This window comes from Neopsephotus bourkii, unplaced genomic scaffold (genome assembly GCF_033783945.1).
Source record: "Neopsephotus bourkii isolate Nb327-2 ecotype Australia unplaced genomic scaffold, CSIRO-AGI_Nbou_v1 NB_318, whole genome shotgun sequence".
NCBI classification, from domain to species: domain Eukaryota; kingdom Metazoa; phylum Chordata; class Aves; order Psittaciformes; family Psittacidae; genus Neopsephotus; species Neopsephotus bourkii.
In genome coordinates, this window is record NW_026900826.1 from 9,615,998 (window position 1) to 9,642,719 (window position 26,722).

At 44.8% G+C, this 26,722-nt stretch overlaps 1 protein-coding gene across 2 annotated transcripts in view; it reads left to right on the forward strand.

The window, feature by feature from the left end:
• The window catches only part of PSTPIP1 (proline-serine-threonine phosphatase interacting protein 1), a 52,862-nt gene that overhangs the window by 21,602 nt on the left and 4,538 nt on the right, over positions 1 to 26,722 (forward strand). Inside the window, exons 3-12 of one of the 2 annotated variants that reach the window (XM_061347690.1) lie at positions 1,167 to 1,241; positions 11,685 to 11,719; positions 12,755 to 12,861; positions 14,822 to 14,884; positions 15,890 to 15,988; positions 17,753 to 17,798; positions 18,650 to 18,729; positions 21,247 to 21,345; positions 21,967 to 22,063; positions 25,143 to 25,227. In XM_061347690.1, coding sequence (XP_061203674.1) covers positions 1,167 to 1,241; positions 11,685 to 11,719; positions 12,755 to 12,861; positions 14,822 to 14,884; positions 15,890 to 15,988; positions 17,753 to 17,798; positions 18,650 to 18,729; positions 21,247 to 21,345; positions 21,967 to 22,063; positions 25,143 to 25,227 — 786 coding nt within the window. The remainder of the gene's footprint in view (positions 1 to 1,166; positions 1,242 to 11,684; positions 11,720 to 12,754; positions 12,862 to 14,821; positions 14,885 to 15,889; positions 15,989 to 17,752; positions 17,799 to 18,649; positions 18,730 to 21,246; positions 21,346 to 21,966; positions 22,064 to 25,142; positions 25,228 to 26,722) is intronic. The other variant, XM_061347691.1, reaches the window with a different exon arrangement.

The window sequence follows — 26,722 nt, forward strand, 5'->3', positions numbered from 1 at the left end:
GTTACAACCATGGAAGATGGTTGCAAACCAGTGAAATTGCACCAGAGCCACTGGTACAATACAAGGTGCTCCCCGCCATCAGGCGCAGAGGAACAGTCAAATGCATGCTTGTGTGTTCTCAAACAGAGACGTGTCCTACAGCTGCCAAGCTGAACACTGTGAAACCTGCCCCAAACCACTGGAAATCAGCAAATAGCAATAATAAAGCACAGTGTGGCCGAGCGGGAGGACGGGTGGAAGAACAAGCCAGCGGGGTTTCATGCCCTCACACCCACATCGAGATGCCTTCTCTGAACAAAGAGAGTGTTTCTCTAAGATGCCAAGTTTCAGGTGCAAAACTATTTGAAATGCTTTGAAACCGCTTTTGAGAAGTGGAATTACCCCAAACACCCCTTTCCCCCCACCAAATCCTAGCACTAGGCTATCAGTTCATTATCCATTCAATAGATTTTAGCAGTACTCAAAGACTGAAAACTTACTTCCCCCCGGTTTTGCACCCAGGAGAAAAGCAATAACAGAGAACAGAAATTTCTTCCAGAGCTGGGGGAGTGGGAAACAGCAAAGCAATACTTGTATTTCTTTATTACCCATAGAAACAGAACCACCTCCCTGAGTCACCAGTTCTGGTTCCCCATTAGGTGAGACATCGCATCATATTGTGCCTTCTACAAAACCATCACCGCCTCACCTTCCCCCTCTGCCTCCACTGCAGCTCTTTCAAGCTGCACTTCATGTTTCTACTGCTACTCCCTGCTCCTGTTTATTCACAACCTCTCAAATGGATCCTTCAGAAGCTACTCTCCCCTCCCAGTCTTTTTGATGGGTCAAGTCAGCTCTTTTCTTTTTGGCTTCTGTTGTAAAAGAGCATCTTCACTACACTTCTGTACCCCTTCTTCTAATGAAATCCAACATTCTGGGGACAGAGTTCTCCACAGCACTCCACAGCAAGCAAAGCCATGGAGATGGGCGTCCTTTTCCCTTATTTCTTCTAGAAATAGCTCACTCCAAATATTTGAGAGGTAAATAATAGCACGAGAATTGAGGAGATAGAGAAAGTAAAGAAACTGTATTTCTCACGTTCTGTACCTCAGATGCAATTACAAGGTTTACGTGAATGTGATCCTGGTACCACTAAGAGAAACTGAGTGAAGTTTTTCTCTTAACAGAGCACAAGCAGAAGAGAGATACGGGAAAGAGCTGATTCAAATTGCCCGAAAAGCAGGAGGACAAACGGAAATCAAGTAAGGAATTCTGTCCTTATTAGTGCAAACAAAAGCATTTTGGAAACGATATCAGATTCCTTTGTTTTGCCTATGAATGGGGCCATAAGCTGCTCACTATAGTGAGCAGCCTACAGGAAGAAAGAGGAAAACACCATAGTCCTTTCGAAGCAGGATTCACAAAGTCCCTGCTTGGGAATTCCCAGTAGGTCTTCACCAGGAAATTTTTCATTTCAGGATTCCTAAAAATGCTTCCAAAACCAAACTAAGCAATGAGGGGAAAAGGGAACGGAAAAGGTTGTGAATTGTTTAGGATGGTGGCTTGGCAATTCTGGGAAGCTGGTGGAGACGAAGAAACCGTGACAAAACAAATGCAAAGTGTAAAGACACCAAAAATCAGTTTGTAGCAGCAGGAAAAAGACTTAGTTTAGGAACACAAACTTTAAACCTCTTTGAAGGGACTTAATTTGAAATAAATCAATGAACAACTGAAATACTAAAATGACACAGATTTTTCTCTGTCTTCTACCACTGCTATCTGAGATCACATATAAATTGCGTTGTGAGGGGAAGATATATGTTGGCATGGAATTTAACTTAATAAACACTGCTGATAAACTGCTGCTATTATTGATGGTAGCAGCAATAATGAGACATTCTGTCATTATTGCAACAAGTAATAATACAGTAATAAGGTGGCACAGAATGAAGATTTGGGGTCACAGAAGACAAGTCTGAAAGAGAAGACCTCAATCAAACACAGAACAGCTCTATTGATCCCTGGGGCCCACTACCCTCATCCATCCCATATCTCATTTCTTAATTGCAGTCTCCTTTTCACATTAATTCACCACTCTCAGTGTGAGGGTGGTTTCCTGCTCAGAGCTTATGGGAAAGCTTGACCTCAAACCCCTGCACCACCATGGCATGGAAGTGCAAGGCAATCCCTGTAGCACTTCCTATCCATTTGGTGGTGGCACATCCAGGCTAACAGGGAAACTTGTGTTACCCAAGCGCCTGGTAGTGCAGAGAGCACTGAGGGTGACTCCAGAGAACATGCAAGCCTCTCCTCCCTCAGTGCCCCCTGCCTCTCCCTTGCTTCTGAGTGATGCAGTAAGGTGCAGCAAGGCTCCTTGCAAAGGCTGCTGGAGATGGCTTCTACCATCTCCTGGTGTCTCAATTCACTGACCTGATCGGAGGAAAGGAAGGAGAAGAAAAAATCATTTTGAAGTTAAAATAGCAGATGAATAATGCACAGCTTCTTCCCAAAGTAAAGGCAAAGATTTCCAGGATTAACCAAAGGATCTACCTAGATACCTTTACTGGCAATGCAAGGCAGGCAGAGCAAACGTGTGCAGAAACAGCCAGCTCTGGCTGCCCTTCTGTGACTTAGTGGTTAATTCATGGGTCTGACTCTTTCTAAGAGATTATAAGAGCTTGATTTAGAGGCAGAGCCAAGCCCCAGAATTGGGATATGGATCCAAGTTTCCCCTCAAGCTGTGGGAAGTTTGGACTCAGGTGCAGCTCTACTTTGATCCAGCAATTTTATAGCTTGACGTAGAGAGAGGAGGCTGAATATCCCAACAAAGCATACTTCAGAGCTGGTAGTGACCAGCTTTGAGCTGATGTCTCTCTGTCTCTGTGCTGAAGCAGAGAGGGGACACTTTGCTTTCTGCCATCCAGCATTCTCTGGGTGTTTAAGGGGTTATACAGATGGGCAGTGAAGGGCACTATAAATCAGAGAGAACCGGGGTCTATCCAAAGGCTGGAATAACTCACAGAGGGAAGTATTTGGGTTTAATACCTTAATATTTGTGATATGGTGTGAAGCTTGTGTTGTTTGTGTGGCATTGATTGCTGGCAGCAGTTCTGCTCCCAAGGACAGTCCTTCAGGGAGACCGGTGGGAGGGAACCTCTGCAATACCTATAAGAAGAGCTTGAAAAAACTACGCTACAAATATCCCTGTGCATTATTCTAAGTGCTTCCTCTTCAAAGGACTCCCTATTGGCACACTCAGTCCTAACAGTATTGTAAGTGACTGACAGGTTGAACGGGACTGTACACATCTTGAAATGCAGCTTTTAGGAGCAAATAAAGTCTAGTGAAGGTGTGTGCACGTGTTTGTACCTAAAACTTGCATTAGACAATTGCATTTGACATTTGATGTTTTTAGCAGAACATTTCACAGCGTTTCCTGAGCCATGCTCTGTATTGCAGAGGGCAGGAATTACTGATTTAATGCTCTGTGTTGTAGAGGGCAGGAATTACTGACTCCATGTTGTGTATTGCAGAGGAGCAGGAACTACTGATTTTAGATCACTCATTTACTTGCTAGTGCAAAATTATTATCCTGTAGTCTTAATTTCAGTCATGTTTAAAACTTTTCAGATACTAAGGCTTTCTGTCACTTCTCCTCAGAAATCATTTCACACCCCAGTAGTTCTCAATAGCAGGAAGGTCCCCAATACCCTTTCAAAAAGTCGATAAAAAGAACATAGAAAATCCATCCACAACAACCACCTAAAACCTTCCAGTATCAGAAAATACCCAGAAGACCTTAAGAGAAACAACTGCAAGGCCAATTAATTCTGTTTAGCACAACTTCTGAAATGAATTGGCTGCAGAAACCTCCCATCACTCCACCAGTGGTGGAGCATCCAAGTGATGCTCTGTAGCCGCTATGGAAGGGCAGAGCAGGGGAGAGGTGGCAGGAAGCTGGACTGAGCAGCAGTCCCCATGCAGGGGCCTTTTGGCAAACCCATCTCTCCCCCCAGCCAACACCAGATCTGCCCAACTGGATTTGGTGGCACTGCTCCACATCATGGGCAGCCATATGTCAACCCAGTACCAATGTTAACATCTCTTTCCAACTTCAGAAACACAATCCCTGATGGCTGTCCTGTTCTTCCCATCTCAAACCTTTGGAAATTGAAATATGTAGAGAAAAAAGATTCCCTTCTACCCCAGTGAATCAAAGAGATTTCCTTCTCCCCCAGACTTTTGCTTCAGCTGGAGCAAACTGCTGAACTCAGCTAAAGGTATAAATAGATCCAACTGCCCATTATGATTCACTGAAAGACACAGATGAAGAAATATGCTGCTGCCTCACAGCAAGATAGTAAGGAAGGCTTGCTGAAATGTAACAGCAACTGTGGGACCACTGTCCATTGCTTTGAGGAAAATTTAGGTGACAGCAGCCATCAGGATTCCATCCTATACGCTGTCTAGTGCTTGCTCCCTCAGCATCCTTACAGCTCCTCTGCTGGAGATCTGACCTCTGGGGGTGCTTGTGCTTGGCAGAGACAAGCCAAGACTGTTCTAGGACACTTCACTACTGAGTGCCAGCAGTGATATAACATCATGACCTGGGAAAAGAGGACAGTGTTGTGTCTCCATCTGCAGACTCTGCAGCACCAGGAACACAAGGAATCACTTTGACTTGAGAACTAGCAGGGGACATGGTTTTAGCACTGCTACAGGAGGTGCAGGCTGACGTCAGCAAGATCCTCACTGCTCCTTTTTAAACCAGTATTGGAAACGGCCATGGTGAGCCTGTGGGTGTAGAAAAACTTTATCTTTTATTTAAAAATTAAAACCAAAACAACAGAAAGCAAGGACAGGGTTTCTGAAAGAAGCTGGTGCTGGTTACCATGGGCATAGCAAACAAACACTCCAGCTTCCAGTTCAAGAAACAGAAGTTCCCTTTAAGTGCTGCCTAACAGCCACAGGGCACAATCGTTCAATAGTCCTGACTGATTCAAGCAAATTCAGGCTGCTTGCCCTTGCCTTGAGCACTGCAGCTGCTAGAAACTACTTCCTACAGGGAAGGGAGAGAGGTCCTCTTCCCAAGCCATGACACAGATCTCGCTGAGCAGTGCTATAGATCTTGGCAAGTTCATTCTAGTGTACAGGAGGATGCACACAACTTGAATCTAAATGCAAGGCGGCAAGAGGGTCACAGAGGCTCAGACCAAAAGCCCTTCAGCCTAATAGGCTCTCCCAAACACTAGGTCCCAGGAGAGGAGTGAAATAACAGGGCAAGCATATGAGGTCCTATCTCCTAAATAAACTGCAGGCTACAAGGATGCTGGAGAGGGACTCTTCATCAGGGACTGTAGCAATAGGACAAGGGTTGATGGGTTCAAACTGGAACAGCAGAAGGTCAGGTTAGATCTAAGGCAGAAGCTCTTCCCTGTGAGGGTGCTGAGGTGCTGGCACAGGGTGCCCAGAGAAGCTGTGGCTGCCCCATCCCTGGCAGTTTTCAAAGCCAGGTTGGATGAGGCTTGGATCAACCTGGTCTAACATGAGGCATCCCTGCCTGTGGCAGGGGGATGGAACTGGATCATCTTAATGTCCTTTCCAACCCTAACCACTCTGTGATTCTATGATTCTAAGTTCAAACTGCAGTGTTGATTTGCACTTTCCATATTCTGTGTTGCTCATGTGGGAGAGGATGCACAGAAACCTGGTATTTGAGATCAAGTTTGCAAGTGTTTGCTGGTAGTGCACACAGTAGTGATGTCTCCACACACTATAAATGATTCTCAGCACACCTCATGCCTTTAAGAGGAAACACCTTTCCGGCTGCAAGGTGACTGGGAATTTCCACGCAGTAGCTTTGGGCACCTCTTCAGCAGCACAACATGAAAACAGAGCCCAGTTTTCAGATACATCCCCAGCTTCAGTTGAAATAGAGCCTCTGGGAGCTCTGTTTTTTTTGTACAGTAACTGATGTAAACAGTCGCTGGTTAAATTCTGCCTATTCTGACAACAGCTATTTCTGTCATTTGCTCTGCCTGTCTCTTCTCATGTATATGATTTCCTACTGTTTTTCTTCCCTCTTTTCCACTGCCATCCCCTTCAGATCTTGGGATAGGGCTGTTCCATTAAGCCTATGTGTACTCTGCCCTTCTCTGCAATGCCTGAAATAGAATATTTCAAAGAGCGTGAGGTGAGGGCATCTGTAACGAAATGCCAATTGCTGCTTCCTGTGTATAAATATAGGGCAACTGTCACTTAATATACAGAACTCTCTGTATTATTCACACAAAGCAGGCATTTGTGAACTGAAGCTAAAAGGCATTTGGGAAGGTCACATCCTTCCATAATTAGTTATTCTCCACTCAAACATTCTGAACCCACACAGAGCATATAAACTTGTGCTTTGAGCTTTCAGGACTATGGAAACACATAGTTTGAAAGAGCTAAGGCCCTGCTCAGTTCTTGTCACATCCAGTCTAGGTAAGCTCTCCAGTGATGGGGATACGCACTTCTGAGCAGCGCTGCTCTCTTTCCAAGAGATATGGGGAAGTTTATTTTTATGTTGAAGGCATAAAAGATGTTTGGATGGGTTTATCCTTTGAATAGCAGAGGTCATTCTGGAGTCACAAGGGGTCTGATCTGTAGTCTATGAGCACAGATCTATAGAGAAGGGAAGGTACATGGAAATACCATCCTGTTTACCCCTTTGCCCCAGCAAAGTCTGGAGTGATACATCTGTGCTCCCAGTAACCAGCCCTGGGAGTGATGATACATCCCTCATTCAGTCTGGGGCTGTTTCCATTTCTGACCCTTATCTGAAAATACCTGAGCACCAGGAGCAAAACACAGTACATACACACTGCAGCACCAGAGCAACCCTCCACACTGGTTGCTACCTTCATGACTGCTCATGCTGGCCAGTGCCTTGCTAGCATGAATTTATAGACATGCCCTGCTCAGAGAAGGGGTGCTGCTCATGCCTCTTGTGCACTTACAGGTGGCTTCTACATCACACCACAGCTGGGACCTGTGCAGAAATCTTTCCAGTTGCACCACGGAGCAGTTTTGCCTTTCTGTTTATAGCTCCTCTGAGAGCCAGAAGAAAACCTCCTGGCTAAATTAAGTCTTTGATGTTTTCACCACATCCCTGCTAAGCAATGTTAGATGCCATTCTTCTAGGCAACACTCTGCTGTGTGTCTGGTAGTGGCTTGGGTACCTCCCTGTTCACAGAGGACACCACCTCCCCCTTCTTTTCCTTTTTGCAATGCAGACAGAGTCCCAAGGGCAAATTATTTGAGACCAGATGCTTCTGACCTTGGGTCCCCACACTTTGTTGCTGTCACTGGGCTGTACACAAACAAATGTTGGTTAAACTACATCAGGTCTTTCTTCCCTGAGTGGCAGGAGGAGAGATACTAACCATGGCCTCAGAGGAGACTGGCATTGGGTTGGTTTTGTAACCACATTATCAGGATGTAAGTTACTGGAGAGAGAGGGTGAAGAGGTCTGCTGGGAAGTGCTTTGTAGAGGTCATGTGGCAGAGAATTCTCTCCATTTCAGAAAGAGTGTTCTTAACAATTACAATAAGAACAGAACATTGTAGATCACGTTGCTGTTCAAACTGAAACCCACCAGAAAGGGAGGTGAGGTTATTGCACACTCCTATTCACCAAGCAAAGACAGAAAGAAAATTAAAAAAGACCTGTGGTTTTCCGGTTAGAAGGGCCCGTTTTACCTTCCTGTGTACAAGAGGTAAAGGGAGTCTCTGAATTACTCAAACCAGTCTCTAAAGGCAAGTATATATATATAAAACTGCCCCAAACATCAAGGCTAAAGCTGAAAACAAAAAGGTGTGGTGCAACCATGTAGGTGGTGAGTGAGCCCGTGACCTGCACTGCCACCGAGATGGCTCTGCTGTGTACACCTCTGGTGCCATGAGACTCAGCTTTGGACGACTGGGAAGGTACCAGGGCCTTCCTACAGTCCATTTCCTGGTGGTCCTCATGTCACACAGGTCTGCTGTCCACCAACAGCCCAGGTCTCTAGCAAAAACCAGGTCCAAAAACAGAGAGGAAGCAAACACAGAGAGCAGCCAGGACAAGTCCACTCAGAAGTCCACAAGTCTTCAGGACAAGTCCACATCCCATGCTGTTCCAATCACGTCCCCCTCCTGAACCAAGTACAATCTAACTCTGCACAATGTGTGAGTTGAAAGGATAATGATCAGATGCACTGCTCCTCATACCTGGACTATGATGGTGGGCAAGTGCCAAACAAAGTACTCAAATACAGAAAGCATTTGCTGCCTGGGAAGCAGGGGACAGGTTCTGCTGGGAGAGAAATCAAGCCAAGCTCTCAAATGATGCATTCTGTAATGCTTATCCTGTCAGAGGAGAGCCACAGGGACTAGCAGTCAGTGCCCTGGAGACACAGGGTTGCCTTCCCAGCTTTGGTGTGCTGGGTAAATCTGGGTAAGTTCATTTTGGAAAGCATTTTGCAGTCTACCGAACAAGAATGCTGAACAATGGGTGAGCTTTGTTGTAAAGCTCTGCTGTTGTCCTTCTCCAACGGAAAAAACGAGCACTGGGGAATGCAGCTTTTACAAGAGCAGCTCAATGCCGCTGCAGTGGAGCAGCAGGAGAGTACAGAACCAGAAGGCAGCAGCCAGGGTGGGTGCTCCCGAAGACGGTAAGAGTATTTTAGCCACTAGATGGCAAAGATCACCCGAAGTTGCCGCAGAGCTGCTGTTGCACAGGTTCTATCTGTTCCCTTTACTCCGGATTCAGGATCAATCCTGTTTCTGCCAGAAATGCATTGTGACAAATCCAATCTTTAGATGTCCAAGGGGGAGTCCTTTAACAAACACCACAGTGAATTTGTGTCCAACCCTGTTTTCAAGGGGGCATCTGCAGAGGGCTCCAGGTAGGGAGGACAGAACTCGTTCAGTATCCAGGAAGGTGAGACACCCTCACTTCTGATGCTTCGCAATAAAGCCCTTATCAATCCCATTAGAAAGTCAGACCCACCCATGAGAAATGGATAACAGATGCTGTACATACAAACCAGCACAGCCACTTGGATTAATTAAAACTCACTTGGATGTCAGCTACATGAGTTGCTTCCATTAAACCCCCCAAAGCATTGGAATGCTGCATTTCACTGATCTAATCAGAACCCATAGAAGCAACAAGGAGCTAATCTGTAGCACTGCTGCAGCAGCCCCAAATCCTAAGGGAATACCTGATGGATCCATGGATCAAAATTGGATTTATTTTTTCTCTCCCACACATCACTTGGCAAATAATGTATTTGGTACTCCCTTGAGCCCCATAAGGATGAGGTATCTAAGCCAATGATTATAGGAGATTATTACAGAAATAAGGAAGGAAATGGCTGAAGCCTTTTTCAATCTACTTATGGACTGTGGCCTTGTCCCAGTCAGCAGCTAGTGAACTGGCTGGACAAATCTTCTGTGCAAGGAGCAAAAGGCCAGAGCTTTCTGGAAAGACCATTTGAGACCATGCAGGGAGCAAACTGGTCCCTCTCCAGGTCAGAACCAGATGTGTTATTATACCAGATGACACACTTGTCCTCACAGAGAGCCAGCAAAGAGGAGAAAAGCTTCATGTATGGCTTATGGATCATGAGCTGCTCTGGTAGCTCAGGCGCCTGGAAAACAGAAAAGCAGGGAGTTGCTTTTGTCCTTGATACGTACTGAGAAAGTGCTGGTTTCAGTATGCACCATGGCAGTTCTGCCAGTCTCTGTATAGCCTGAATCACCAGCAGCACGTGGAAAAAAGCAGTCTTTGGGCACAAGAGATCAACACAGCATGCACAGAGTATGTGCAGATTGCAGGTGTCCTCTGCTTTTTAAATGGCACCATTTACCCGTTTCAGCATGGAGCTGTTGGCATATTCTCCACCTTCTATTGGAAAATCCACTCTAAAAAAAGCAATTTATTATTCCTTGAATATTTGTATTTTTTCAAAATAATCCATTAGAGCTTTGGGGTGAGCAAAAGCTCTCTCTGCTGCTCATATTCAACCTGCCTTTTAATTGCAAGCTTTTAACTAGCTTAGCTCGTTTCCTTTGTGTGGTGAGAGTTCTGTTTCCATCAATATTTCATATCAGGGTTTTGTTTCTTTTCCCCTCTAAAATGAGCCTTCAAAATGTTTAAGTATTATTAGGACAGTACTCAAAAGTACTCAATCCAGCACGTTTCCTGTCCTGTCTCAGGAGATTCACCTCAACCAATCTAGTTGACAGCTGAAAGAATCAAGCAGTTACCTCAATACTCATCTTCCCTGCCTGAAAATCTTCTCCTCATATTTCTATACCAACGTGGATTTGGCAGTGGACTGCAAAGCAGTATCACTGAGGAGAGGTCCAGCCTTTCCCATCTCCTGTGCAATTTTAGTTATGCCTGGCAAGGCAGCCCTGCTACTGGGAGAGCAAGCTTTGATTAGGAAACAGATGTCCAGCCTAAATTAACACAGGGCAATTAGGATCCTTCATGTGTCTCTTAAGGCGCCTGAAACGGCCCAGGAGATACAGAATTTCCCTACCCATCTGCAGCTGCACATGGCTGGGAAGTGATATGCATCCTCTTCTGGGCTCTCCTAGTAGCCAGGAAGACTGCAGGGGCTTCATTAACAGGCTGTTCCCTGGGTGCCCACCTGGCATAGACCAGGGCTCCATGGAGATCCCAGACCTGTTTCTTGAGGGAACACTCTGGGGCTTGAAGACACGCTTTCTAACCTGGGAAACCTCCAGCTCACACCACAGCCCTGGCTTCTGTGTATAGAAATGCCCTGCCAGCCTGCAGGCTCAGAGCTAGAGGAGGTTAAGCTGAAAATGCTCTTACAGGCTAGGCTCTTTCCCACCACTTCTCTCTGGTATCTCTGGTGCTTGCTTAAAATGGACCCTGGATTTCAAAAAGACCAGGACACCAAGCAATCTGTTGTTGCCCTTTCATGCCCTTCTGCAACTCTACATCGTAGAACCACTTATTTATGTAGGTCCATCTGGACGAGCAGCATAACATCTCCTTTTGCTCATCTCCGCGCTGTACTTCACAGCCCAGCACCGAGGCCTGATTTATTCATGCTGTGCTTCTGGGCTGCCGAAAATCCCCGGGAGCAGCAGGGTTTCAAAGCTTCCCCAGGCTCTCCGCACGGCTCGGGTGTGCTGAAGGAGAGCGAGCTGTGCCACACGGGGGTGCTCGGGAAGCGCCGTACGGAGGATGCTGCAGAGCGGAGCTGCTCTAGCTGCAAGGGTGACCGAGGAGGAGAATCTGCTGGTGCCGCATTCGACATAGAGGGTGGAGCTGGTTTTGCTCTACCCTTCAGACTAGTGCTCCAAACCCCAGTTCCCCTTGACCGTCTTTATTTCATGCAGTCGACTCGTAACCATGGGCAAGGTGCATGAATAGAGAAACGCCTGCTAACGTTCACAGCCACAAATAGAGTGGGATTAAAAAAGAGGGTGCACATGAGGAGTAGCACAATTCCTTGCTTCATGGAGCATTTTATCGCATTTCCTGATGGGAACAGATTGATGCTGTTGTGCTTGTTAACGTGGTCAACTTTTATTACAAGACTATTAAGAGTTTTATCCCCTATTTTGAGGGAAAGCTTTTTCTCTAGATTAACAGTCCTTAGAAGCCCATACTAATAATGTGCACTTGTTTCTGCCTCACAGCACACTGAAGGCAGCATTTGAGAGGCTCAAGCAACGTAAGTACTTACATCTTCCTTTCTGACCTGGGTAAAACAGGCACACAATGTGCTCACCCCCTCGGGGGTCTTTATCCTCTTTCCCCCCTCTATTTCCAACTTTCCTATCCCAGTCTATAGTGTGGAGAATGGAGGGAAAGGACTCACTGGGAGTCCTCCAAGGCTGGGCACTCAACCCACTCTCTGGTGGCAAAGAAAATGGCTTGTTCCTCACATTAGCTTTGTCTGGATGAGGTCACAAGATACCAGCTCTGTTCCCCCTGCTGCAAGCCCCCGGCCTTAAACCAGCACGCTCTCTAAATGTACCCAAGGCTGAACAAAACCCTTCCACACACAGAAAATGCAGCACCATCACAGCGCCGGGGCTATGGCACCTGCTGCTTAGATAAAATCACCCTTTGAAAGGCAGCTGGAGAATGAAGGTATTTTTAGAGCCTGGGTGGGGGAGCTCAATACTGCTGGAAATGGTGGGGTTCCATTTCAGGGGCACGAATGCTGACAAATGGAGAAGAGTTAGCGGCCACTTCAAACAGCATCAGCCAGGTGCTCTGACATTCAATCAATCCCTGCCAACCCTGTGGAATTCTCAGCTTGCAGCCTCCTCTAATGACACTTGTACAAGGCTGGGTGCAACTGGAAGCAGAGGCAATGACAATCCAGGGGATGGTGGTAGAGGCCAGGGCTCCTTCCCTCCCTCTGCCCCACAACATCTGGCCTCCAGCCCCAGAAGATGACTGGGTTAAACAGGGCTCCGCACTTGCCAAGGCTGCTCTGAGTGCGTGCTCCTCCTCTGCAGCAAGGAGTGTTGCCCATGCATTGTGCAGCCCTGAGAGGACCTGCAGTAAGCCTTATTGAGATTGTGGGAGCCCTCAGCAATGTCAGTGCATGCAGAAACATAGGGAAGCCATTTGTTACGGCTGCTTTGTACATTAACAAGTCATGCAGTAGCCACATCCCAGAAACATCTCCTGACAAACATGACTTCGTATTTCAAAACCTGTCCACTGACTGTATGTGAATTCTGATTTGCTTTAGAAATTGAAAGTGTTGGAAACTCTCATCTCCAGCTAGCAGTAATGCTGAAGGATGAACTGAAAGGAATAGAGGAGTTCCGAGAAAGACAGAAGGAACAAAGGAAAAAGGTGAGGAACTAGAGAAACGTCAAAACGGACTGGGTCAATAGTCCATGCTGATGGCCTGTCTCCAGCCAGGGGCTGTGAATACTGCCCAAGAGGATGAAATGTGTCCAGTGTGCCCTGCTCATGCCATACACCAGGCTGTGGCAGAAAATCTCCTTCTGTTCCCAGCTGGAAATAAAGCAGTGCTCTGAACTCAGGAGACAGAGGCTTTACTCACTTTTACTCTCTCGGGTGTAACTGCAGATACTATTATTATTCCTGCAAGACCATAATTCCTCCTTTGCTCTTTTTAATACCCTTGCTAATTGGGTTTCTTTGGTATGATCCTCCATCATCTCTAACGCGCACTAAGATGAAGGGGTAATGCAAACATTTAGAAACATAAAAGCAAATTACTATCATACTGAATGCAACACCAGTATATGCTCTATTACAAATACGTGGAATAAACAGCATCTAGTTGATGCTGTATAACAAAAATTTCAGTACCTTTAAGGCCATTTCATTCCCTATGGCTGTATCCAGCTCTAAGTCCCTTGAAAGAGTAGCTCCCAATAGAGACAACAGTGGTCACTTAACACCTTCTCTGGTTCCATGGGGTTGAAGACAAAGATGGGACAGTCACTTAACATTGAAAGCACTGATGGAGGAGTAAAATGTTCAGTTCTTGGCTAATTCTAAACAAATGAAAATGCATATGACCAATATCCAATGGCATAAAAGGGTTGCGTCTACAACCCTGACACCCAGAACTTGGAATAGCAAGGGGCTCCGAATATAAAAGCAGGTAAAACCAGTGCTGCTACTGAGATTTGAGGTCCACTGCAATCTGATGAAGCAAATAAGGCACGCAATTACAGACAGCAAGCACCTAGTTCATCATCGTTTGTACCCCCACCACTTTGCCATAGGATTTCCAAAGAGAGAGATTTTCTCGGGAGGTTGTGAATGCTCCATTCCTGGCAGTGTTCAAGGCCAGGTTGGATGAAGCCTTGGGTGGCATGGTGTAGTGTATGGTGTCCCTGCCCATGGCAGGAGGGTTGGAATTAGATGATCTTAAGGTCCTTTCCAACCCTAACTATTCTATGATTCTATGATTCTCTCCTACTGAAAACACAACTGGAAACAGAGAGACCTGGAAAAAACTGCTTTGGAAACTTAGGCAAGCTTTTTGCTCCATCCAGCATGTGGCTGTGGGAGAGTCAACATTAGACAGGATAGTCAGCATTTGTGGTAAGCTCCCAAAATCCTGTGATTTGTGTTTCACTGGAATTGCTCTCAGGACTGTGCTATTTAGCCCAACGAAGCAAGACTCTGGGTACCCCCACAGAGAGTTTTGCTTGAGCAGAATATAAAGGACCAAAAGTCCCAATGAGGAAACACATACCCTGCCAAACACGAGAATATCTCACTGCCACATAAGGCTGGGCATATCACAACTAAAGCCATAAAAGCGAGTTCAGCATAGTCCTTAGGGGACAACTGACCAGATGACGGTATGGAAATCAAACTGCATTGAGCATAACTTTGCCAGAAGCAAAGGAATATAAACTACACAGGGATTGTTTGTGTTTAAAATGAACAAGTACCCTTGCTCATGTGCTGAGACAGTGGTTTGGTCTGCAAAGATGTGGGATCAAACTCTTGCAACAGCAAAGGAACTCTGCTGGCGGAGCTGATGGGCACTGTGACTGGTGTTACACTGTTTAATCTCATTAAGAAAATAAAAGGAGGGGGGGAGGCAGAGAAAATGTAGATCTCCATTCTCTCTGCTATTAATGGCAACCACTGAAGCAGAATTATCTTGGATTATTGTTTCTACCTGGCACTTTGATGCTGTCAGTGTAACTTAGAAACTGTCCTGAGTAAAAGCAGAGTGAAGTCATTTTCCTCATCCTGCCACTAGAAGAGGGGGGAAAAAGGTCTGAGGCAAGAAATGCTAAATTCTGTGTGTTTCTTACAGTACGAGTCTGCCATGGAGCGCATGCAAAAGAGCAAATTGTCCCATTATAAGAAAACAATGGAGGTAAGCAAGGAGGTTTTGTGCAGGTTTCTCAATGCAAACAGGCCCTGGTTTGAGGCAGGGTGAATCTGCATCACTTGTACCTATAGTTAAAGAAAGGTCAACAGTGTGTGAGTGTGCAAGAGTGTGTGTGAGAGAGAGGCTGTGATTCCTGCTCCAAGGAGCAAGCTGATCTCTGCTGCACTCAGAGAGTCTCCAAAATAAGAGAGTCTCCAAAATAAGTATTCAGCAAGTCATTTGGAATGAGCAACGCCCCAGGTCCCACAGGATTTCATTCTTCCTAGGCAAGGATACTTACAGAAGCACATGGAATTTTTCAGTCTGTGTAAATACAATTTTAAAACCAGTGAGGGAGCCTTGTAAACAGGAGGAAAGCTCTCCAACTGGAACTGCAGGCAGCTGGGTTTGGTTTCCAATGGGCAATTGCCTCTAAAGAAAAGTAGTTGCAGATCTGCCAGTGCTACAGCTGGAACTGTGCTAACAATTTCAATTTAAACACAGTTTAAATTAGAGATTCTAAGTGAATCTCTAAGACACGTACGTCTTCTTGTGTAAAGAAGGATTTCTTTTGTTTCCAAGACTATGTGGTGGTGGCTTGGTCTCACAGCTTGGAGCAATGGGCAAGGGAACACACTGACTTCAGCACCTGATGCTCCAAGTCACACTACAGGAATGACAGTCCATCCCCACTGGCACCATGGGAATGTGTGCTCCTAAGTTTGTCTCTGCCCTGTAGCTCGGACAGATTCCTGATGCACTGATGGTGCTAGAGCTGCCTGCTTGTTCATGAGCACCCTTGCACAGAGCTGGCTGCAACTGTGCAAACCAAACAATTTCAGGGCTGCAGGAAAAGGACCCAATTGCTAGCCCAGTTCTTCAGTCCTATTTTTCTGTTGCTCCAACTTTGGCGCTGATTTTCCCCTCAGACTGCAAACCAGAAAATGCCTAGGATATCATTGGAGACAGTCCCTAACCCAGGCCCTCACACTTGGTTTCATTTCCATACAGTCAAAGAAGACCTATGAACAGAAGTGCAAGGAGGCGGACGAGGCCGAGCAGTCCTTTGAACGGACAAGTGCTTCAGGCAACCAGAAGCAAACAGAAAAGGTACCTCACAGGACAGTGTTATTTGGGGTTTATCTTTTCAAGGTACAACAGGATCCTATTGAACAACCCATTCTGTGGGCTGCCAGGGACTTCATTCCCTTCTAATTAGCCCTTTAAATCAAAATGAAAACAAAGCCCCTTCCCAAGGAGGTCTTCCTTCAGAAGCTTTGGTAACCCCAATCTTGTTCTGCAATAAGCCATGGGCTTTCAAAAAGGCTGGGGAGGGATTCAGCTATCCCATTAATGTATCCCAGGCTATAATCCAGTTGTTCTATGGATCCTGAAGGGAAACTGAAGGAGATTTTTCTTGGAAATTCTAATAAAGAAGGAACAAGTCAGAAGTGTGTCATGCGGTAGGATTTGCCTTTTAGCTGCTTACATTTAGTAGGCAGAGGATTTTACATTAAAATGCATATTTTTCCTCAACATTTTTCTCCTTATGGTTAGTTTAATTTCGATGAAATTTACAAACTCAAAAATAAATCACTGGAAATTAAGGCACTGCAGTCCTTCATTGCATCGTCTTGATACTTGTAGCTGACAATTCACTAACTTTTAATGGGAACATTTTACAGCGGAACAGATGGAGAAAACAAAATAAATGAACTCCCTTTGGCTCGATAAAAATCAGTGCAGTGTAAGCAAAAAGGATCAAAAATCATCTCAAGGAGCAGGGGGATGGAGGCTCTAAAAACAGCATCACAACTTCGCATTTTATTTCCAGCATTTGCTAATCTTTGATGAACAAAACCCTCCAGTTTAGCTGCAGAGAGGGGATGAAATCCTGGCCCTACTGAAATGACACCAGAACACTCAGCAGCTTCAATGGCATCAAAACCTGACCCAGCTCCTGTCATACAGAAGGATCCAGGGTGCTTCCTTGCCATGACTGCCACACACATGCCAGCACATTTGAAATGTGCAGAGGCATCCCACAAGAAACACTGTGGGCTGTTTAATTCTGTGCAGCACTTGCAAACAGTTTGGGCCAGGAAGCAGGTAAGAACGAAGCTCATGTTCCCAGATTACTACACATTTTCCAACCAGCTGTGGTGAGGAATATGGTCATAAGAACCCCTACCTGAGCCTTGTCTTGAAGGGCAGGATGGAAGAATGTATTACACTGATGTCTAGAGTCGTGTGTTAATGTACTGTCATCACCATCTGTGCAGAAAGAGCTGGGAGTACAGAGCTGTCAATAATAGCTGTAGTCCTGTTTGCTAAAAGCTGCAGGGTTTTAAAAAGGAAAAGTTCTACTTAGGGTGAATTTTGCTTTTAGGCTTCTGAGTTGGCCTGGGAAATGCTTTGGTATTTGTATTATAAGTATTTATAAGTATTATAAAGGCTGTATTCTTTTCATCTGTGTTAAATAAGTAGCTTTGGAAGATGAAGAATTTCAACTGCCATTTATTTCTGCTTGTAAGTATCTATTAGAAAAGCACATCAAATACTTAAGAAAAACCAATTCAGCCAACAGACACAAGATTCAGGCTGGATCATGCTGGCACCAAGCTCCTATGGCAGGGCTGTCTGCATGGAAAGATGTAAATTGCCAGATTTCCCTTGAAGTCAGCGGACCCATAGCTGCATCTGTGAAATGCTGGTCCCTGCCTCTCCATAGCACACATTCAACAGAACCACACATAAAGGCAGGACAGTGTTTGCAAGTTTGAGAAGCGGAAAGGGAGCAGGCAGCAAAAAACCGGGCCAGCAGCGAACCATATGGTCAGGAATTAACTTGGGGTCTTTCTTTTCCTGTTTCAGAGTCAGAACAAAGCCAAGCAATGCAGAGATGCAGCAAATGAAGCAGGTGATACTCTCTTTAAAACTGAACTAAGATTTCTCTCAGCAAAGCTCTGCCAGCATGCTGATTTTGACAGAGCACCATCCAAAGCATCCTGGCCGCCTCTGTTTGAAGTCAGGTTTCCCAAAGGCACCTACACACCAAGATTAATGAAGCAGCTTCTAAAGAACAGCAACCTGATAGTCCCCTGCATTCCCTTTCCTTTGTGGGAATGCAAGTCTCCTTCTTTCATTACAGAATTCGTAATTACCTCCTTTAGGGACTTCACCCAAGAAATAAAAGCTCCCTTAAGACAAGTTTGAAAGCACAGAAGAATGATACCCAAATTGCCCTCAGTCAGCCCAAACCAGATACGCAGTTCTGATACCAGGTTCCCTGTGCATGAGCATGGTAGCATTCTCCAGGCAAGAACACGGTGCATGTCCAAAAGGACAGGCCAACAGTCACCTGAGCTGGTTCATGAGTTCAGACTTGTCCCTCACTGCTCATGTAAGAGTTTACAGTAAAGCACGTTTTACCTGGCTGGCTCAGCACAGAGCAAGCCTAATGATGCTCAGTGCTCAAGCACTGATGCTCTTCATCTCCAATTTGCATGATCCCCACTGTGAAGTTTACAGGTGATCTGCAAACCACACAGAGAGAATCCTCTTCACTCTAGTATAAAGCTGCAAAGAAACCCCCAAATACCCTGTTGCCCACCAGTTTCAAACTCACACATTCTTGCAATACTCTAGCAAACCACAGGCCTAAAGTGCAAGACGCACAGCAAAGTCCCAACAGGAGGGAAAAGAAAAAGGCTGTATCATTTTTCTCCCCTAACTGTTGGATTTCTATTATGTGTGTGTGTGTGTTTACAGAGAATGTGTACAAACAGAACATTGAGCAGCTGGATAAGGTCAGGACAGAGTGGGAACAGGAACATATCAAAACCTGCCAGGTAAACATTGACTTTTGCAGTGATATATTTGTGTGCTCTGTATTTGATCTTACTTGCAGGTATCAGGCTTAGACCTGAGATTTCGCCCCACGGGTTTTGCTGTTTGCTCGATGTGGAGTCTCAGTAGATGTCTTTGCAAAAATACTGCAAAAGCTGGAGTTGATTTAGACACAGCTGCTAGCTGTCCTGCCTGCACTCCCCTTGCTTGCTCCAGGATATGTATGTAAATACAAAGGAGGGGAATCAGTGCAGAGGTGTGAGAAGCAGAGCAATATATGACCTGGTACAATCTATTGGTGCCAGTTTTCACCCAGACTAAACATAAGACTACAGTAGCCTTAGGAATGATCCATCACAGCCAAGACAAGGTTGTTTCTCAAGTAACTGCTTTGTGACAAAATGTGGTATCAGTAGAAAGTGCACAGAAATGTAGACAGGAAAATTCATTTTCAGTTTTAAAAGTGAATTTCAAAATAGAAACAAGAATTTAATTAATTAATTAAAAATTAACAAACAGATTCCTTTCAGAATCTTTATTTTGCACAGCACTTTGTATTCACCTGCCCTCTGCCATGGACTAATCTTTCAGTTGAAAGGTGGTGGTGGAGAAGTCTCTGTTCCCATTATGCTGAGGATGGCTGAAGAGAACTGTGCTTGCCTAGTAAGCTTTGCACAACAGTTTACAGGAACTGGCTGACATCCAAATCAGCCACATATTTGGTCATATTAATCCTTCAAGTACATTTGCCCATCTGCTGAAGTATGATTTTGCTATGTTTACTTGTTGCAGGCTTTACTTCCACATAAAATAAAATGCCAGGAGCATAGCTTGTCAGTTCTCTGCTTCCTCTTAAATATTCCCTATCTGGGAGGACTGGAAAGTCCCATGGCTGGCACAGCAGACTTCCCATAGAAATTTTGCCAAGCCTTAATTTTCCCCCTTCTTAAAAAGCCAGTGTACAAGTGAGCTGTTCCACAACCAAACACACTTCATTTCTCCACATGCCTAAGTTCTGAAGAGCCACAGAACTTGTGGCCTGCCTGCTGCTGAACTCATTCATAAAGGAAGGGCATCTTGGACATCTTTTAAAAGTTCTTGCAGGTACAAGAACCGAGAGATTTTTTTGAGGCATTTAAAGCTAGTAACTAGCACAAAAAGCAGCTTAAGATTTCCAACATCTGGCTTCATAGTGGAGACTGTGGAAGTGCTGAAGTCACTCAGGTCTCTAGCTGAGTGCTGCACACCCGTACTCCAAATTATTGGCTAGCAAGCGCAGCAATGGAATAGGGGGGGCAGTGCCATTATTCCTTGGAACGAGATGTCCAGGTTCACTGTCAGTGTACCGCACAAGCACGAGGGATGTGTCTAACACAACACCCAGCTCTGCTTTGCTAAGGACCTGACAAGCCCAGAGTCACTACGCTTCCCTCTTTGCTGAGCTGCATTTCCTGACAGGACATCATTTACCCGGAGAATTCCCAGTGAGCTCTCATGCTATTTCAGCAGCCCCTGCAGGGCCAGGCTGCAGAGATTGGCTGTTTGTATTCAGAATGGATATTGAAATACCCATTCTCCACCCTTCACTCAGGTAAAAGCTTTTTCTGCTTTCTCTCAGAAACTGATCCCAAGGCCAGCTTATTCCTCTGATGGGCTCCTTTTTCACTATTTAGTTTTTAGATGGCAAGATATTACATGGCAGGCAGCACACCCAACTAAATGTTCTGCTGAATACTGTACACATTTGTGGTGTTCTGGACATAATTACTAGCAAATGGAGATGGAAACAGATGGCTGGAAGCATCTGAGCGTTTCACACCTCTTAGAAACCAAAAAATTATGTTCTACTTATAGAAGTATAACTTAAAAAAAATATCAAACCGCCCTGATCTAAGTTCTTCAAGTAAGAGTTGATCTGCCTCTTCCCCCAGCTCAGTTCACACTTCCCTCTCTTCCCCCTTCATTCTTCCCAAGCTCTGCAACAACAGGAGAAAAATCAGGCAGATGAAGGCAGGGACTAAACTCTGAAGAACGAAAAATGCCTTCACTTTACCATGAAAAGAAACTTAGAAGTGAAGAGAGGCAATTCCAGAGAGTCTCACATAGTTTCAAAAGAGAAAAGTATGGAAAGCCATTTTAGAAGGCAGAGATGGATAGTTTTGGCTCTTCCTCTAACATAAATACCTTTTCATACTAGTACTCTACTGATCTGTTAAACATCAAGATTTCAGAGCAGACTGGACCTCAACTCTGAAATCCTTGGCAGCCAAATCCAGATCCTGATTCCTTTCCCCTGCTTTGTTTTCGTCTATAATACATAACTTTAATTTGGTGCAATCAATTCAAACAGCTTCTTGAGCACAAGGAAGTAGATGCAGCTTCTCCGGTAGCTGCAAAGACATCCTTTACAAAGGATCCTTCAGAACAGTTTGCAGACTTACCAGCTTGGCCCTGTTGTTCCCTGCAATGCAAATAACTAACTACCATGAGGCTACATCACATCCTCTCTTTGGCTTTAGGTCTTTCAGCTCCAGGAGTGTGACCGCATCACCATCCTCCGCAACTCACTGTGGGTTCACTGCAACCAGCTCTCCATGCAGTGTGTGAAGGATGATGAGGTAGGGGCACCTGCCAAGTAACTTTACATGCAGAGGAGGAAGAGGAGGAAAAGAGTGCTCTAGCAGTACAGCACTAGCTTGCCCTTCTCTGTGCCTGCTGACAGCAAACTGGCTGTTGTGCAGTTTCAGTGAGGGGGGGGTATTCTCAGTCTAGCTTGTTCCCTTCCAGATGTAAACGAGATATATGCCTGGATATAGACACTTACATGTCTCCTCCCCTCAGTTTGCTGGGTGTGCTTCCAGCTACCAGAATGCTCAGCTGAGTATATTTGGGCTGAGGCACAACTTTCAGGAAGGCATCCACTCATGGTCTCAAAATTGGAAGACAAAGAATATACTAGTTTTGACTCTGAATGGTTGTTTCCTGCTACTGATTTCTTTCTTGCATTGACAAGCCTTGGTCTGCTTTTGGCATCCTCTCTTAAAAGAATACCCAGAGCACAAATAAACAACTGTGTTTACAAGAATGTCTGTACAGGGGACAGGCTGAAGATCCATCCAGGTCTGACATGTACCAAGTATAAAATGTCTCTTAAGGGGAAAATGTTTAGAAGAGCATTACTCATTGATTGAATGTGAAATGTTACAAATTAAATTCAATTCTTGGGTTCTGTTTTGTAGCTGTATGAAGAGGTTCGGTTAAGCTTGGAGAACTGCGTTGTAGAGTCAGACATAGACTACTTCATTAAGACTAAAATGACAGGAACACAGCCTCCAGGTAATTATTCCTATTGGACTTGTCTGATGAGTCACCCCGGAGGTTGAGGCTGCAGTTGGTGCAGTACATGTCCTTTAGAGCTTGTGCTCCTGCTATTCATTGCCACCCGCCCATGCTCACTTCCTGCTCACTGTGCTGCCACTGCTCCCTGTGTGGCATGGTAAGTGGCATAGATGGATGAACCACTCAAAAATAACCCTCCAAAACTGGAAAAAAATGAAAGAGAAGTTGTTTTGGCTTTGCAACCGGGCTCATTTCACAGTACAGCTGAGCTGACGCCACTAAGGAGGTGGCAAACTGTCTTGCAGAGATAGCAACCTCAATTTCCTGCAATGGTGACAAGTCAGAGCCAACTTACCATGTAACTGCACCATGGTATCCCCTTGACAGAGATGCTGCCTCTTCATCTGCAGCACAGAAAAGACCAGACTTTCTATTTTGTTTTGTTCCACCTGCCCAATGGGCAATAACATCTTTTGTCCCCTCAGGAAGTTGTTCGTATAAAGGCAAGCCTCTAGTTGGGGGCAATGTTGAACGAACATTTGCATGCAGAAGCAATGCAAGGCTCACAAACTGCCCATTCAAGCCAAAGCAGCCTTTTCATTGACTTCAATGATCAAAACCTCTGGGCTGAAATGGAGATTGAGATACCAAGAGCTAAGAGCAGTTGTAAAATGAACACATGCTGCTCTAGGCTAGTTCGCCACATGCATCATGAGAAAGGAGGCTATCTAATGTTTCACATGGCCAGATACAAACCACAGCCTCTGACTTCAACAATACAAGATACTCACAGACTGAGTGGTGCTTGCACTTCTGTGCAGCTGCTGCAGTAAACAAAGATTCACAGCCTTTGTAAAAGGAGGAAAAAAAAGCCATATTTCATCTTTTCATCAGCTGACAACACCTATCCATGCTGAAAAGATCTCTTCCTCCATTGTTTTTAATCTATGCACAGATACTGGTTCACTTCCACTATCTGCTCTAACACCACACTGCTAGGTTAAAGAGGAAATGCCCTTAGTATGCCCTCAACAGTATCAACAGAGCTCACTCCTATTCGGAGTGGGGAATAAGCTATGCAGGCATAAGAAAACTTTATACTGATAAAACCCGTGCATGGCAGGAGTTGTATAGGCACAAACATCAGCAGGGTGTTTGACATCCCTGTTCCAGGGGATAGTTATCTCATACACGAGCATCTTACCCCCCTTTGATTTCACCACAGAGCTTGGAGCTGGCAGCAATTGCACCCCAGGAACTTCTTCAGCAGAGCTGGATGCTGCCACTAATTGAGCACTGAGCCTGGTTTTCGCTCAGCCTTTTCCATCATTACACCTGCAACGATTAAGAATTGGGATTGGGAGGAATATTTTAAATGAATATATTGATACTGGTGCACTGGATGCCATTTTGCTGCTATAGTTTATTTTTCCTTGCATTGGGGATTTAAATTCACTGATACAGGAGCATTTACCAAGGAAAAACTACATTTGCACTAGCAGAAGGGAGTACTGTGTCTTGCAACAGTGTGAAACAACTTCTGTATACTAAGAAATCTGTAATTCTCAGCTAGTTGGCTTTTTTCCTATGTGAGATTTCTCATTCTGCAGTTGCCTAGGCAATTTTCTGCAAAGAGCTCTTGGCTATGTCAGGACTCATTTCTAATAAGAAATAGGTGGGAAAAGCCCTTGTGAGCTTTCTGAAAAGCAAAGAAAGAACTGCCTTGCTTTTTTGATGGGTTTTGGGGTTTTTTGGGTTGCTTTTTTATTTTGCCACCTAGAAGGTGTCATGTTCAGGAAATAACATCCTTGTATCTCCATAGCTCTGGCTAATGAGTTTGCACAGTAGCACATGGTGACCCATTGGTCTGTTTTATTATTTGCAGAAGGCAGGAGAGAGCCCACGTGTGGTTTGCATTGTGTAGCAGACCTTCATCAGTCTTTCAGTTTCTTGATGTGATTGCTCATTCCCCTCTTCTACCTTATCTTACAATCATTATAGAGTAGGAACTACCAAGGTAACAACCTAGAAGGGCAATAGGAGACCCTTAAAATGCTCAGAAAGCTCACTAATTACCCTCAGTCTTATTTGCAGGGATTCTTCACACTGGTTGTACGTGCCTGCTCTACTTATGATCTTGGCTGACCCAATGTGAGAATGTCAACATAACCTTTAGCCCAAGTCCAATGCCAGAGTCTTAATTTGCTGGTATCAGAACTGAGATAATACGGTATCACAGACTTCACTCATGTTTGTTTGGCTTTAACACAGAGAAGGCAGAAAGGGCATGTGGCCAGCAGCTCTAAGCAACCACACTGGGAGCCATGAGGTGAAAAAGAAATAAATCCATGTGTAACTATTTTATTTGTAAAGCTAGACTTGGAAACGGTCTCAATTTCACCCTTAACACCACCACGGGGGAGAATGAAGGAGCTGTAACATAGCTGTGTTTAAGAACAAAACCCAAATATCTCTGGGTAAATGGCAAATCAGCTCTCAGAATGCTGACAAGGGAGATATGAAAGGTAGAGACACTCAAGATCAAGCACAGACCAGAAAATTGCTCATTACTGCTGCTGGCAATAAGGTTCAGAAATCTCCCAGCTCTGACAAAAACTCCTGCCTCAATACATTGAGAAAAAGAAAGAGAAACAAAAGACACTGCAGCCAATTGTCTCATGAACATGGTCTCAGGCTTACAGTCACCATGCTCCGCTCCCTTAAATCCTGAGCTTCGAGGCAACAGAAGAAACGGTCATGGAGGAAACTGCCTTCTGCATTAGGGTTAGCCACAGCTATTAGAATGGTTCTTCAGGACCTTGACTGTGCTTATCTCGACAACAAGCACACCTTTCTACCACAGACATATCTGCTTACAATCACTTGAATGGCTTCCGTCAAGTCCCCAGGTCCCCCTGTGCTGCTCCAGCCACATTATAGGCTAGTGCAGATAGGTGCTGGATTGCAGTTTGCTCCAGCAGCCCAATGGTTGCAACAGTGGGTTGCATTGCTGGGGGTGGCGGGGGGGCGGAAGTTCTGCTGATGTGTACATCTCATTTTTATTGCCCTGTTGCAGATGCAATAGGATATGAGAACTACTACAGCAAAGAAACAAACAGAAACAACAGCAGTCCAACCCAGTCTTGTGGGATGATGAAGAGGTGAGTGGCAAACTTCAGTTCCCAGAACAGGTATTTCTCTGTATGAACAGCAATGTTTGATGACAGGAAACAGGACCTGCAAAGTTATTACTTCCTTTACTGTGGCAACACATACATACCAATAAATATAACTTGACAGAAGATGTAAACCTGTTAAAACCAGTGAGAGTAATTTTGCCATAGCCTAGTGGGAAAAGAATCAGGGGATGTGTTCATAAAACAATTAGTTGGCCAGCAGTGGATAGCAGTCACTTATTTCCTCTTTCCTAGTGAGTCATGGCACATAGCAACAAAACCACTTTGTTCAAGGGAGGTTAAAGGTGAATCTTGCTGGGAGCAAGGGCTGGGGAGAGCTGTCTTTTTCGGCAATACCTCCTGGCTTACTGCACCGCCCAGCTGAGCAGAACAAAGAGCTGCTCTCTGTAGCTAGACCACAGGGAAAAGCACCAAGTGGAATAACTGTGATGATTAGGGAGGCAATTTCTCTTTTTCTGATCCATTTATGCTGGTAAATGCTGTCACATGGATGCAGTTATATCAGCAGAAGAGCATGGTCGATCTCTGGGTTTAAATATTTTATACCAAAATGACTAATTCACAGTGGGAATGGCATCACATTTAAAGTAGAAGAGCTTTATATTTTGACAAGCCTTATTACGCAGCAAAGACAAGAAGCAGGCTGTGATGTCCAATTTAAAGCATGGTTCAGGCTTGTTAGGGAGCTGATAAGTTTTACATACAGTGCTCTGTTTTACAGCTGGAAACCGGATCTTCTATAACAATGAGTTCTAATGTTGCATCCTATACAGTCACAGAAGACAATTGTACTGCTGTGGAGAATATAACTGCTCTGCATGGGCAAGTAGCCAAGAGAGGCTCAGCCTGAGTTTTGCAGAAACTGTTGAGCTTGGATGTCCATTTTCCATTAACACTGAGTATTTACCAGCTGAAAAATCAGACCCCTTAAATATGCCTAAAGCAAGCAATGCTATTTCTACCTATGGTTGAGAATCTTAACCCATTCCCTCACTTGGTCTCCAGTACCCAGCAGTGATATAGAACTAGGGACACATTAAATATAAATATCTTCTTTTTTCCTCCTTAGACTCAGTTTTCAGAAAGGCTGTTATGCAAGCTTTGGATTTTAAGTTTTACCAGTTTTCCTTAGAAATGGTAATCTCTTCTAAACAACTGATAATTCTCACCATATTAATGTTGTCAAATAATAGCAGTTTTGCACTTTGGTGCCTTCAGATCAACAATAAAATACTATGTGGTGCAGTTTATGCATAGTTTAGTGATGGCCGATGGTTCAGCATTCTGCTGCATTTTTAAAGTGTATTTTTAACTGAAGATAAATTTATCTGCAGCAGAAATGAAAATAGACAGCCACAGGAAGAGGTGAGATCTACCCAGTGCTGCAGCAGATGGAGGGAAGGTTGAGTCAGACAGCTGAGACGAAGGAATGCTCATACCCAGTCCTCTTCACTCATTT